We start from the raw sequence: 14,616 nt of genomic DNA, 5'->3' as shown, positions 1-14,616 counted from the left end.
AAACTTTCATGCTTCATTCCATAAGAAGCCAATGCAAAAGAACCCAAGGAAATGTGTCAGCATCGATTGAACTCTGCCTATCATGACAAAACCAAGCTATACTCCTGCATTGGTTCCTTGGCCCTTAGTTGCTTAATTTACACTGAAGACATGGAGGAGGAAACAAAGTTTAAGATTTGTAAGTTTGCTGATGGTACAGAACTGGTTGTGATGAGGGGATTGTGCCTCTGCAGGGGGATATGGAGAGCATGAGACAATACCTGACAGAGAGTTTGGTCCAGGGATGTGTGTGGTCATAAAACCACTCCTGAAGTGTTGGGAATCAACCACATTGTTGCGGGATGACTTGAGTCCAACCTGGCCCAGATCAGATAAGGATGTTGACTTTCCTTACTTTAAAGAATAAGGAATGAAGTGGAATTTTACCCCAGCCCATAAACTTTATGGGCCCTTTATTGATGTGGCCTTGTTATCCAATTTTATTTGGAACAGAGAACATTGAATTGTGGATTTGTGCTTTGCAGGAAAGCCCCTTCAGCCCACGAAGTTTGTGTCAACTATGATGGCCAAAGAAACTGATCTCCTCTTCCTGCCATTCCTCTCTATCCCTCCACCCTTGTTCATGTGCCTGTTTAGATGTTGCTTCCAATACATCTTTCCCCCACCCAAACCCTCGTCAGCAAGTTCTAGGCATCAACCACTCCCTATGTAAAAAAAAAAACCCTGCTTCTTACATCCCCTCTCTCTTTCAGATTTCAGATCAGATTCAGATATAGTCCCAGAGTACATGCATAACATCACATACAACCATGAGATTCTCTTCACTGCGGATGAGGCAGAATTACCACTTATTAGCAGTGCAAAAATATTGTACTCAATGTACTCATGTCAACAAACTGTGAAATACAGAAAGGGAAAAAAAATTCAAAGAGTCCTTAAATGAGTCCCTGATTGAATTTGTTGTTGAGGAGTCTGATGGTGGAGGAGGAGCAGCTGTCCTGAACCTGGTGGGCCGACTCCTGTGGCACCGATACCTCTTTGCTGATGGCAGCAGTGAGAACAGATCATGTGCTGGGTGGTGTGGATCTTTGATGATTGCTGCTGCTCTCCGACAGCAGCATTCCCTGTAGATGTTTTCGACAGTGGGGAGGGTTTGGCCTGTGATGTTCTGTAATCTTCAAGCGATGCACTCTGATGTTTGACATATCTGCACTGGGGAAACGGCTCATTCAGGCCCCTCCCAATTTCATACACTTCAATCCGGTTGCCCCTTTCCCCCCCACCCCCACCCAGCCTCCAAAACTCCAGAGAAAACTGGCCAAGTTCATTCAAGGTCTCATTGTAGCCAATACTCTCCAATGCAGGCAACATCCTGGTGAACCTCTTCTGCACCATCTCCAAATCCTCTAATATGTGAATTAAAATTCTGAAATGCTAGAGTTGGGATTTGAACTCTGAATTATTTGTCCATGACTGAAGTTATCTCTCACAGCACCGGAGTAAATGTGGCCACGTACTGAGTGTGACTTGTATCCTTGCAGATCTCGACTCCCCAGAGGAGCTGGAACGAAAACGGATTTGCCGTATCGTCTCCATGGACTTCCCGCTCTATTTTGCCATTGTTTCCCATATCAGGCAGGATACCGAGTGGATTGGATCGGAAGGCAGAGTTGTGAGCAGCTCTCTCGTACCAAAGGTGCAGACCACCTTCCCTCCATCCGCAGTGATCAAGCGTGTCCGCCTGGGCCTTCAGGTAAGCATGCAACCCTGCAGCAGCTCACTGTACACCATTGTACAGCTCACATAACACCACCTGGCACTAAAGATATCCACTGCAGGCTTCTCCCTTGAAACCGAGCATTGCAGTTGGACTGAGGATGCCTCAATCAACGTTGTGTCAGTCCATCCCAGGCCTCGTTCACTGATTAAAGTCACTGGCTCAATCCCTGTCACTTCACTCAGTGCACACCCGAGGGGGATTTGTTTCTGAGAGGAAACATTTCCCCAAGCATTGCATCTCTCTTTACAACATGGGATTCAGAATAAGGATGTGTTTCCTGGGAAATGTGAGAGGTAGAAAGGTTAGGAAGTTGAAACCTTCATCCTCTCCTCCTAAATTCACTCACTAGTATGAAAATGATTAGAGTGGCTAGACACCCTGCAGGATGAAAAACAAGACCTGTCAAAGGGCGGACAAACCCTCTTGTAGGGTCAATGGCTATCCAGCAAGCACATGCTGTGAAGTGCAGGAACCTTGGTCTGGCCATTCACTGCAACAGAACTTCCCCCAGCCAACTTGGACCTCAACATGCCGCTGGATCCGGGAGGTGATATCAAGAGGGTGGGTCTGGACCTGTGCAACCCCCTACTTATCTAAATCCATTCACGCACACGGTGTTCCTTTCTGAGGAGTGGGGTAACCTCCTGTCAAACCCCACAAACTGACTGAAAGGAACTGTAAAAGTTAAAAACCATGTGTTTTGACTCTTAGTTAATTTTGTGTCTGTCTCTTTAAGAGAACTGTTGCTTGTAGTGTAACCATGGTGACAATTATGTAATATGTCATAATATCCACCCAGCCTAACCGCTTTCAATCAATAAGGTGTGAAAGAAGCGTGAGCACGAGAAATCTTTCTTTGAATTTTGTTTATTTAAATACCATTTGGTGTCTCTTTAAAATTTGTGTATCTCTTTCGGGTTTTTGTATGTCTTTAAGCTAGTATCTCTACATAGCTTTTGTATCATTATACAGTAATTGCTTTATATTCATCATGAAAGTCTTGTTACAAAACTGTGCAAAATGTTTATTTGTTCTATCAATGAATTAAACAGATCTAAATTCAGAATATTGTAGTTCACGCTTTAAAAGATATACTTTGAAATTAGGATATATTGGAAGGAAAATGTTGTCTTTCATCCTCTGGGATGGATAGCCAGAAGAAAAGTATGACAATGACCTTGATAAAGGGCTCCAGCTCAAAACATTGCTGATGTATCTTTACCTTTGCTACATAAAGGCACTGTTTGACCAGCTGAGTTTCTTCAACATTTGTGTGTTTTCTCAGCTAGTGGAGTTGTTCAAGTGAACCGGAACGGACTTGAAGGGACGACATGGCCTGTTTCCGTGCTATAAACGGTTATATGGTTATGACAATTAATCATATGTGCTGCTGCTTTTCAATACGAGTCAGGTCATTGAGTCCCATCTCTGTTGGTTGTTGTCTCCTATCTTTGAGCATCTTAAGGGCACCTGTTGTCAATGTTATGGAGATAAATGGGTTTGCAGCATAGCTGCCTTTATAACTTGAGTTACAGTTTGGCAGCCATCGACTTTCTCATATCTGATGGTCATGTCTTGCGGCAGGCCCAGCCTATTCCTGATGAGTTGGTAACCAAGCTGGTGGGTAACCAGGCCACGTTCAGTCCGATTGTTACAGTGGAGCCCAGGAGAAGGAAATTCCACATTCCAATCGGTCTCCGCATCCCGCTGCCACCCTCCTGGAGGAACAGCCGTATGAGCACCAGTGAAGGTGACGAGACCAGCCTCCGACTGCTGTGCAGCGTTATAGGTCAGCCGATTTAATTGTCTCCCCATTGCATTAACTGGACTGAGCTCAACATCATGATAGACCCAATGGCCACCTTGTATGAAATTGTTTTGGGACATTGTCCTGAGTTCATTTCCTTCCAAACTTTCCTGGCATCTCCACCCAATAAAGTCCTGGCCTGCTACCACATAAAACACCCTGTATCCAGCAGTGAGAACATAGGGTAATTAATCAGTCAATATTTCTGGTCCTTTGAAGGAAGTAATTTGTAACTGTTCCAAGCCCCGCTCAAGAGAGATTGGAAGTTTGACAGCAGAAGTCTTTCCATCTCGGCTAACATTTCATTCCAAAGGACTATGAGCAATTTTCCATTGATTTTTCTGACAAGTTGTAACTTACCTGCTACAAACTCTGTCACCAACATCTGCAACCTTCAGATCCTGCAGAGAATTCCTCGAGACTCACCCAGTTCTTCTGTGACAGAACTTTTCAAAAACACAACCTGCTGGAGGAACTCAGTAGGTCGAGTGGAAGAAAGTGACATGCCTGAACTCCCACTGATGCTGCCTGGCACACTGAGTTCGTCCGGTAGATTGTATTTTGCTTTAGATTCTGGCATTGAACCTGGAACACAACAGCACAGTACAGGCCCTTCAGCCCACAATATATATTCCTATCAAAGAAATACTAAACCCTTCCTACCCCATAACCCTCTACTTTTCTTTCATCCATGTTCCTGCCTGAGTCTCTTAAATGTCTACACTGTCTGTCAGAAATTTGTATGTTCTTCCTGTGTCTGCGTAGGTTTTCCCTGGGGGTTCCCATTCTTCTCACCATTCGAAATGTACTGGTGTTTGTAGATTAATTGGGGGTAAGTTGGGCAGAATGGGGTTGTGGCCGAAATGGCGGTTACTGTACTTTTTTAAAAAAATGTATGGAATACACTGTTTGACCTGCTGAGTTTCCCCTGCATTGTGTTTTTACCAGGCAATTTGTTGCGGCAAAAGGGAAAGAATTCTATCACTCTCCCAAAGGTGGTGATCTGTATGACCCTATAATCGTGTGAATCTCATTGACTCATGCCTGCATTAACCATCATATGTGTATACTGCAGGAGGAACAGGCATGGCCCAATGGGAAGATATTACCGGGACCACCAAACTCATCCACATAGACGACTGTGCAAACTTCACCACCAATGTATCAGCAAGGTGAGCAACAGTGAATTCCTACGGTCCAGTTCCCATTAACTCCTGTGTGTAAGCAGGAGTAACACCTGATCAAATGCTCAGGCGTTGTTTTCTGCTAGTGTGCATCAGGAGACAGGCCGATAAGCTGGATGCTGGAATTTGGGGCCAGAAGGTGAGCTACTGCAGAGGTCGGGGAGGGTGAGGTAGCATCTTTGGTGGTTATGGCTTCAGGTTGAGACACAACACCAGACGATGCATGGTCTCGAATCAAATCCCCGACCATCTCTTTGCCTCCATGGATGCTGTCTAAGTTTCTCAAGCAACTTGTGTTTTGCTTGGCAAGGTTGATATTGAACTATTGACCCAGTCACTCACTCTCATCTTATCTTTATAGTGCGATTTACTCCAGCTTTGTCTGTCTTCCTAAGTGAACAACAAAAAGGTTCACTAGCTGTTCGCTCTGGACAGAGAAGCAAAATAGGCCATTCAGCCCATCGAGTCTGCCCCACCATTCAATCATGAGCTGATCCATTTCCCCACTCAGGCCCACTGCCTTGCCTTCTCCTCATAACCTTTAATGCTCTGACTAATCAAAAATCTATCAATCTCTCCCTTAAATATACCCAATGACCTGGCATCCACAACCACCTGTAGCAACCAATTTACCGCCATCTGGAGAAGAAATTCCTCCACATCTCTGTTCTAAGTGGACATTATTCAGTCCTGAAGTTATGTTCTTGTCCTAGATCAGGGGTGGGAAACCTTTGGCCTGTGATCCAAATTTATCCAGCCCGCAGGCCTCTGGATTCGGCCTGTGATCAAAAGATCTAAATTTATCCATACAGCACCACCCTTATCCCCCCCCCACCCCCGCCCCCTGGCCCGACCCCACTACCACCACCCCTCCTTCCCCTCTCTGACTCTGCTGCCACCACCCCACCCCCCTCCCTAGACCTGACGCCACCAAAACATGGGTGTGGCCCGCTATTCAACCACAGACTCACTATCTGGCCTACAGATGGGAAAAGGTTGCCCCTCCCCATCCTAGACTTCCCCACCGTGGGAAACAATCTTACATCTACTCTCCCCATACCTTTCAACATTCAAAATGTTTCGATAAGATCCCCCTCATTCACCTAAATTTCAATGAATCCAAGCCAAGAGCCATCAAACGCTCCTTGTGTGATGACCCTTTCATTCCCAGAATCATCCCTGTGAACCTGCTCTGAACCTTCTCCAACATCTGCACATCCTTTCATAAATGAGGAGCCCAAAACTGCTCATAATTCTCCAAGTGAGGTCTCACCAGTGCCTTAAAAACCTCAACACCATATCCCTGCTCTTACATTCCATTCTCCTTGTAATGAATGCCAGCTTTGAATTTGCTGCCTTCACCACCAACTCAGTCTGCGAGTTTACCTTCAGACGATCCTGCACGAGGGCTCCCAGGTCCCTTTGCCTCTGAGTATTTTAAATTTTCTCCCCATTTTTTTTTAAACTGCCTTTTTATTCTTTACACTAAGGTGCATGACTGTACACTTTCCAATATTATATTTTATCTGCATTTGCTTTTCTTAATCCAGTCAGTCAATGAGCTTCAGTCTTATGTTCAGCTGTCATCTCTGTTGCTGTTATCTGGAAGTGATGTCGAGGTGAGTTACTAGTCTAGTAATGGAGAAGCTTGGTTAATGATCTAGAAATTGGTTTAATTTTCCCACCTCCCAGTTCCCACCTGAACTGTTTAATTCAGAAAGAAGCCGGTTGCAGTAAAGGTCGGTGGCTGTGAAGCTGTGGATTTGTTCTCTCGCCCTTGCACAATCTGACCCATAGGTGGCTCCAAACCACCAGCTGACTGGCTCAGAATTGTCCCCTGAAGCAGCCAACAAGACGCCTGTCTCTGGGCCAGCAGGGGCTCAGCGCATCCACGTCCCTTGAACGAGTAACCAGATGGGTCCCGTTCCTCCTGCAGGTTCTGGTTGGCAGACTGTCCCAGGACGGCGGAAGCGGTGAACTTTGCCACCCAGATCTACAACGAATTGATAGCCGTGCCCTACATGGCCAAGTTTGTGGTGTTTGCCAAGATGTATGATGCGAGGGACGGTCGGCTGCGGTGTTACTGCATGAGCGACGACAAAGTGGACAAGACCTTGGAGCAACACGAGAACTTCACTGAAGTGGCAAGAAGCCGGGACATTGAGGTGGGGCTGCACCACTTCCCCGGGTTGCTAACTTAGCAATTGTGTCCTCAGTGCCTTCATTATATGTTGATGGCTAAAATATTGACGAGTAAACAAAAGAGTTATTCATCCCCGGCCCTGTGAAGGCATCTTCTTCCCTTTTATTTTAGATGAGATGGAAGTTCATTGTCTTATCTGGAGGTACAACATACAGAGTAAAATTCTTACTTGCTGCAGCCAGACAGGTGCGCGAAATAATACAGCAGTAAAAATTACATTATCACCATGGGACCTGACACAGGAAAAGGGATCATAAATAGAAAAGGAGAGATAAATAAATAATCACAGTAGCAATTAGTGCAAGAACTGGCGATGTTTCATTCATGCAGACTAATTGTTTAGTAGTCCTGGAGAAGTTTAGAATGAGGGACAGAGAGAACAGGGAGCTTGATAGCTGTTGTGGGGGGTGGGGGGGGGGGGAATGGTTCTTCAGTTAAGAGGTGCTGAATTTCAGCTTTCTGTACCTCCTACCTGAAGGGGGTGGCGAGAGGAGGTTGTGACCAGGGTGATGGGGTCCAAGATGATGTTGCCTCCTTGAGGCAACACCTCATGTACAGTAAAATCCTTGTCATCAGGAACGCTTGCTACCGGCAAAAAGACTACCCAAAATAAATTGGTTAAAAAATTGAACGTTTAAAACTGGCACCCCCTTTTGGTCAGTTTACAAATCATTTAACACACAATCTCAAGCAACTGGAAACTACGCTTCTCCGGCATCTTCCAATCCCCTGAGCTGCCGGATGTTGGAGATTTTGCTGTAGATGACCTCAATAGATCGGAGGGCTTGCAACACAGAAGCAGGCCTTTTGGTTCACTTAGTCCAAGCCAAACAACGATTTTTAACCCAGATCCTATGCTAACCTCATCCTCTCCTCCCCACATTGTGGGTGGAAACCAGAGCACCCCAGGGGAAATCCACACAATCCCAGGGAGATCATGCAAACTCCACACAGGCAGCACCAGAGGTCAGGATCGATCCTGGATTGCTGGCCTTGTGAAGCTGCCGCTCCATTATATTCACCACAGTATGGAGAAGGGGCAGGACAGATAACGTCATGGTTAGTGCAATGCTGTTGCAATGCCAGCAACCCGGGTTCAAATCCGGTGCTGTCTGTAAGGAGTTTGTATGTTCTCCTTGTGTCTGTGTGGGTTTCCTCCCTCTATTCAAATCGTACTGGGGCTGTCGGTCAGTTGGGGTATTTGAGTGGAATGGACTCCTTGGCCGGAAAGTCCTGTTTACCATGCTGTATGTCGAAAATAAAAAAATTTAATTCAATTTAAAAGGGTCAGCCTATACATGTCCAACCCTCTTTAAGATGGTGGTGGTGGTGGTGGGGTTGGGGGTGGGGGGGGGGGGTGACGGGAAGCAATATCTAAAACTCTAAAAGTCATTACTGTTAAATGAAACTTAACCTGTAAGTGTTGCCATAGCATCAGGAGTAAGCCTTGGACAATGTCACAACTGAGCTCTGATCTAATTCCACAAACCTTCTGCTGCCCCAAATTCTTCAACACCTTTGAATATGAGAATAGATGATCCTTTCACTGCTACATGGGGGTAGAGTCTCCCTCCTGCTCATCTCATTGATGAGGCCTGTCAAAGATGACTACTAGGATCCACAGTGACCTGTGAGTGGGTAGACAAGCCCCATGAGGACCCAGCCCCAGGTCCTTTTGTCCAATAGCGGGAGGGCAAGCAGGTGGCTTTCAATCTATAACAGAGTAATGAATTTCTGTTCCTCTTCTCTTTCATTTGCACTCAGGTTCGAGAGGGAATGCCCTTATATGTGGAATGTTCTGGCAACATCATGCCTGTGAGGAAAGCGGGACAGCAGCGGTGTTTTAATTTCCATTCATTTAAAGAAAACCGCCTCCCCATCACCATAAAGGTGGGTCACGTGACAATCAGCACAGGAGGACTGAAACTATCACCTTTTAAGTGAATGGTGCCATTAAGAGCACTCGTGTATTGTGTTCTCTTCTACGCTTCATGACCATTGTAGATTCCAGTGTAGTTTATCAACCATTGATTTCTGAGAGTCCTGCATTCCTTGCTGTTTGAATCCAGAGCAAACCACTTGGATATGTACGTGTGAAGAGCGCCATGTTTAAAATTTAGACATGACCATACCCACAAGGCCATCTCCCAAATTCACCTACAACCCCGGTACATTTTGGAGGGTGGGAGAAAACCCAAGCCTCCAGAGGAAACCTATGCAGACACTGGGAGAAGGTACAACCTCCTCACAGTTAGCACAGGATTCGAACCCAGGTTTCCGGTGCTGTCATAGTGTTGCACTAACCCTGTGGATGGTGGTGGATTCACTAAATGGATGGGTGGCCAGTTGTACTGCAGTTATGACCCCTGGAACTGGTGGCCTTCATTGCAGTTGGAACCTTGTGGAACCTGTGAAGCCAGCTGTTACTGAAATGTCCTCACCTGGTTTACAGAGTTTCCTTTGTCTCTCTGAGCTTTGTGATGTGATCACTAGTTGTCAATGCCAGTAGCTGCCTGGGTCCATCTGACCATCGATGCTGGGCCCCTGATGATTTATTAACCATCCCAGTCCATTCTCAACCAAGTACTGACCAGGCCTGAGCCTGCTTAGCTTCTGAGATCAGACGAGATCAGGTGTTTTCAGATTAGTATGGCCATAGGCCCCAGTCCATTCTCTATTTCACTCTCTGCTCAGAAGAATTTGTGCCTTTCAACCTTGGAACAAATTTAACCAATACATTATTAAGATGACCACTTAATACACAAGCCTGTGGGAGGTCCAATACCTCCATAAATGATCAAGGTGTTCCACCAATATACAAATGCTTGGGTTTGTATAGCCTGCCACAATCTGACTTAACCAGTTACAAAACTGCCTTCTCCCATGTGACAAGCATTACCCTATCTGCATTTAACTACATGCAGTTCATCTAAAATTGTGTCCTTTTGTGGACCAATCACAGAGATGTATCCTCTATCCAGGTATTTTTCTTATGAGTCACATGATCTGGGGAACTCCAGGCTAGTAAAAATTTACTCACTAAGCTAGGGTTGCCAGGCAACACACATCATGGGGCTCCTCACTTCTCTCGAGTATTTAAATATGAGCATTCTTTCACAAAGCAGAAAGGCCCATGTGGGCATTAACTAAAATTGATCGGTCTGCATCTTCTGCACTAGGCAGACCCTTGCTTCCTCAATTTTCAGTCAAGATGATGGTGGGGAGGGGGAGTTCTGCAATTTTCAGGTTCAATCAATGTTCATGGAGAATGTATTGTGATTGCCTTGCCTTTGTCCAGGTGAGAGACCCCAGCAAAGACCCCACTGGCCACATCTCCTTCCTTCGAAAGCCCACAAAGTACGAAGATCTGCAGCACGTCATCTGTAACCTGAACATCACCATGCCTCCGTGTGTGAAGGTAATGTGCCGTTTCATCACGGGTTGAGTGTACGTGGCCCCCCACAGCGACACAAGTACAGCACCTTGAGAGTACGTGCTGAAACATTGGGGAAAAGAAAATCTTCCTGGATTCCCATCCCAATCGTTTTCCCATTGCTTCTTGTGGAAGGAGGCTCTCTGAGAGCCACTTTAAAAGGTTGATTTCTTCATCCTGGTTCCTATTCCATTGTAACAGTGAAATGGTGAGGAAGCTGAAATCCCTTCTCTCTATTTAAATATAAATTTAGACGTATAGCACGGTAACATGCCCTTCTGGCCCACAAGCCCTTGCCCCCCACTTCAATACACCAATTAACCGACAACCCCCATATGTTTTGGAGAGTGGAATATTGTGTTCTGTTTGTCAGCCATTCAAAATAAACCTGTAGGTCCCTGAAGGGAAGTGAATCTGGAAACAATGTTTGACTGCTAGAGAATTGGTGGTGGTCAAAGTCAGGGCATTCTGGGTTATGGGGAAAAGGCCGGGCAGTGGGGCTGAGTGGGGAAATGGATTCGCTCATGATGGAATGGTGGGGCAGACTGAGTGGCCTACTTCTGCTCCTATATCTTGTGCTCTTGTTATTGGCCACTGGGGAGTGGTGGCTGATTGGTTTTGTTCCGTGCCGTGTGAAAGTGGATCAGTCAAGTGATCTTCTACTAGTGCCCGATGTAGCCTCGGAAATTTTCTCCAATTGCACTTAAAAACACAGAAATATGGGAGGATCACAGCGGCCACAGGAGGTAAAGAAATATCACTGACATCTTGGAAATGAGGGCTTCATCAAGGTAGGCCCGAAACATTGGTTATATGGCTTTACCTCCTGCGAGACTTGCTGAGTCCCTCCCACATTTCTGTCCGTTTACTGCAGCATCTGCAGACATTTGAGTTTCCCCCTAGGACAGGAGTGGCCAACCTTTTGATGTTTAATTTAGACATGCAGCGCGGTAACAGGCCACGAGTACTGTGGTGATATGATAATGTGCACTGGCTGGCCCGTCCTCTGGGTGTCTTCCTGTCCTTAACTCCTCCCTGGTCCTGCCCATGTAACCCCGGGCCCAGGCCATAAAGGTCGAGTGCCCTCTCCTTCCCATTCATTTTCCTAGCCTGGACCCGGGCCAGCAGTCTCTAGTACAATAAAGCCTATCGTTCCCCCTCAGCCTTTTGTCTGTGACATTATTGGGGCTACAGAGAGCGCCCAACAAGTATGTACCGGGGTGTAGGTTCATTGGGCGGCATGGATTTGTGGGCCACCCCTGCTGTAGCAGGACTGATCACTGGAGGTACTGCAGAGATGTACAAGCCTTGCCGCCTGTATTACATGACTGCGCTCCTCCGGTTCTTTCTTTTGCACAGTGGAGTTGTACTTATGCAGTGTGAGATTATGAGAGGATGGGGGAGAAGGATATGAGAGAGAGAGAGAGATAGTGAGAGAGGTTAGACAAGGAAGTCCTGCTTTCATTCTGGTCATTCCTGAGGTGTAAGGTATTAACTTGGTGGTTAGACTCGGTGCGGAGAGCGGTAAACTCCACTGAGCCCTGTATTGCCTTCTGCAGTATGTAAGTGGATTCTCCCTCATGCTAGATCGATGGAAGTGAGGAACGAAGGCGGAACCTGACACCCCTGGCCCTGCACGAGCGATGCAGTGCATGTGTCGATCCGGCAATGGGTAGGCATTCAGCATCTCCACCGTACTCGCTCCTGTAGCCAGTTGCTCACCGTCGGCCCTGGCCCCCGTTCAGTTCTCCGTGTTTGTAAAGGGCCACAGCCTCGCCCTCCAACAATCCCTTGGCACGCCGTGGTGATTGTAGACCAAGGGCCTGTTCAGTTTATCCAAGTGTTTGTAAACATTAGCCACCTCACCCTCCAACAATCCCACAGCATGCTGTGGTGATACATGAGGGCAGCAAGGTTTGCTTCTCCCATTGGCCGTTGCTGTTCCTTGAATTTTAGGTGAAAGTTTAACAGCCAATCCAACCAGCAGAAATGGAAGCTGGGAAGGGTGTTTCACAAATAGCTGAATCACCCACTTTATTCACTATTGCTGCACTGCTCTCCCACCATCTCCCACTGAACTGCAGCCAAGCAGCTGTGAAACTCATCATCTCCAACTTCCTTCCCATCCTTGCTTCCCCATTGGTTCTCTGCCTCTCCCATTCCCTCCCCCTTACTCCCCAGAGCTTCCTATCAAATGTTGCCTCCAGAACAAAAACTAACTCTAATGTATGTTGGTGGATTGTAATAACAAAGCTGAGCCCATTGTAAAGTCAGTGCCGCATTTAATTTCCCTCAATAGACTGTTATCCACACCGGTTTCAAGATGCCGTCTTTCAGTCCAAGGCTCAGCAGAATGAATCTTCTTTCTTCTTCTTTGGCTTGGCTTCGCGGACGATATAGTACAAAAGCAAAGGTGTTAGACAAACATAAACGATCAGCTTCAGAGTAGTTCCCTCCTGCCAATTGCCATCAGCACGCATATCCTGCCATGCATGCCTTCATAAAAGGACATCGAGGTTCTGTTAATGTGTGATCATTGAAGTGCCTCATTAAAGAGGTGTTCATTGACTAGCACCTTTAGCTGATGAGTGATGCTCTATAAATGAGACATCTCTGGAATGAAGCAGACCCAATGTTTCAAGTCCAAGTCCAGAAATCTCCTGATGAAAGGTCAAAGACCCGTAATGTTAACTCTCCCTCTACAGACTCTACCTGACTTGCTGAGGATTTTCTCTTATTTCACTTCACACTTGCAGCTTTTGCGTTACTGAGTAATGTTCTGTTTACAATGTTACAGGCTCCCTGAACACTTGGAAACACACAGAAATAAAGATGCCTCTGATTGCTGAACAGCTCGGTCTCAGCTGGATTGGTGAGTTTGCACAAGAACAGACCCTCTGAGGGGCTGTCATGTTTTGCACCTTAAATGCTTACAACAGATGATGCCCTTGCACTCTTTGAATTGTACATCTGTCTATACTGTGATCTTTGTGACACTATACCTGCTCTCTTCCACTGACTGTGGCTCCATACCTTCACGCTTGTTTTATTGTTGTACAACCTGCTGCCCTAAAGTATAAGTTGACTTATCTGAAAAGCATGCAAAAGAAAGCTTTGAAACGTGAATTGAATTAGTTTTGTCACATGTACCAATGCACAGTAAATGATTCAATTGCATGATCTGTTTCTCAATCCAGGCTCTAATCTGTGCTTTTTATTTGTCCCAAACATTTTGATCAATTTTGAGGGTGAGATTATTACTGAATAATTTGGGTTTGCGCTACAGAAGAAAATTAAATGACCTGTCCTTCTGTGAGATTATTACCGAATAATTTGGGTTTACACTATGGAAGAAAATCAAATTTTCCTCCTTCGTTGGAGGAGCATCTGACACCCTTGTAGGCAAGAATGGAGAGCTGCAATTAGCAAGAAAAATATCTGTAATTTTATCGTAGAGACAGAGACTGTTGAGGACATTCTAGTCAAGATTTCCAAAATAAAGGTTTTCAACAAAAGAGCGTCCTTGAGTTTGCTCTGCCATTCAATAGGGTCGTGTGGTTAGTGCAGCGGTTTGCTCAACGCTGTTACAGCGCCAGTGACTTGGCTTCGAATCTGGCATTGTCTGTAAGGAGTTTGTACGTTCTCCCTGTGTTTGTGTGGGTTTCCTCTGGGTACTCCAGTTTCCTCCCTCCCTTCAAAGGTACAGGGGGTTGTTGGTTAATTTGTGTGTTTGTGGGGGGGGGGGGGGGGCAGGCTGAAAGGGCAGCACATCTAAATGTAAAATAATGTCTTGGCTGGTCTTGTGCCTCATGCTCAATTTCTCACCTGATCCATGTAACTTCAAGTGTTCAAAACTCTATCCATCTCACCCTCCTACATGTGCATTGACTGAGTATCCACAGACTCTGGTATAGACAATTCCAAAGATCCCCAACCCTCTGCATGAAGAAACTTATCCTCTCGGTCTTAAATAACCAAGTTTAAGTTTGTTGGCACATGTGCAGTGAGGAAGTTCATTGTGCAAGGAATCCAGCTTGTCAACCTCTACTTAGCAATGTTATAGAGACCGAGTGATTAGACCCATTCTTTTGCTTGTGTGAGGTTCATTCAGGAGTCTGATAGCAGTGGGAAAGAAACTAACCATAAATTGATGATGCATGGGCGGAAGATTTGGCAGGATGCAGACGGAACTCTGACGTTCCTCCGATT

The 14,616-nt window shown here is 45.9% G+C and overlaps 1 protein-coding gene across 4 annotated transcripts in view; it reads left to right on the top strand.

The window, feature by feature from the left end:
• The window catches only part of LOC138754171 (ankyrin-1-like), a 173,468-nt gene that overhangs the window by 120,585 nt on the left and 38,267 nt on the right, over positions 1 to 14,616 (top strand). For all 4 annotated transcript variants that reach the window (XM_069918051.1, XM_069918049.1, XM_069918050.1 and 1 more), the window contains 8 exons: positions 1,542 to 1,753; positions 3,365 to 3,569; positions 4,663 to 4,759; positions 6,708 to 6,936; positions 8,739 to 8,864; positions 10,273 to 10,392; positions 11,995 to 12,079; positions 13,205 to 13,279. In XM_069918051.1, the coding sequence (XP_069774152.1) occupies positions 1,542 to 1,753; positions 3,365 to 3,569; positions 4,663 to 4,759; positions 6,708 to 6,936; positions 8,739 to 8,864; positions 10,273 to 10,392; positions 11,995 to 12,079; positions 13,205 to 13,279 (1,149 nt within the window). The remainder of the gene's footprint in view (positions 1 to 1,541; positions 1,754 to 3,364; positions 3,570 to 4,662; positions 4,760 to 6,707; positions 6,937 to 8,738; positions 8,865 to 10,272; positions 10,393 to 11,994; positions 12,080 to 13,204; positions 13,280 to 14,616) is intronic.

Source organism: Narcine bancroftii, chromosome 2, assembly GCF_036971445.1.
Source record: "Narcine bancroftii isolate sNarBan1 chromosome 2, sNarBan1.hap1, whole genome shotgun sequence".
In the NCBI taxonomy this organism is placed as follows: domain Eukaryota; kingdom Metazoa; phylum Chordata; class Chondrichthyes; order Torpediniformes; family Narcinidae; genus Narcine; species Narcine bancroftii.
Note: the sequence above shows the minus strand (reverse complement) of the source record. Positions and strands in the feature narration are given on the sequence as shown.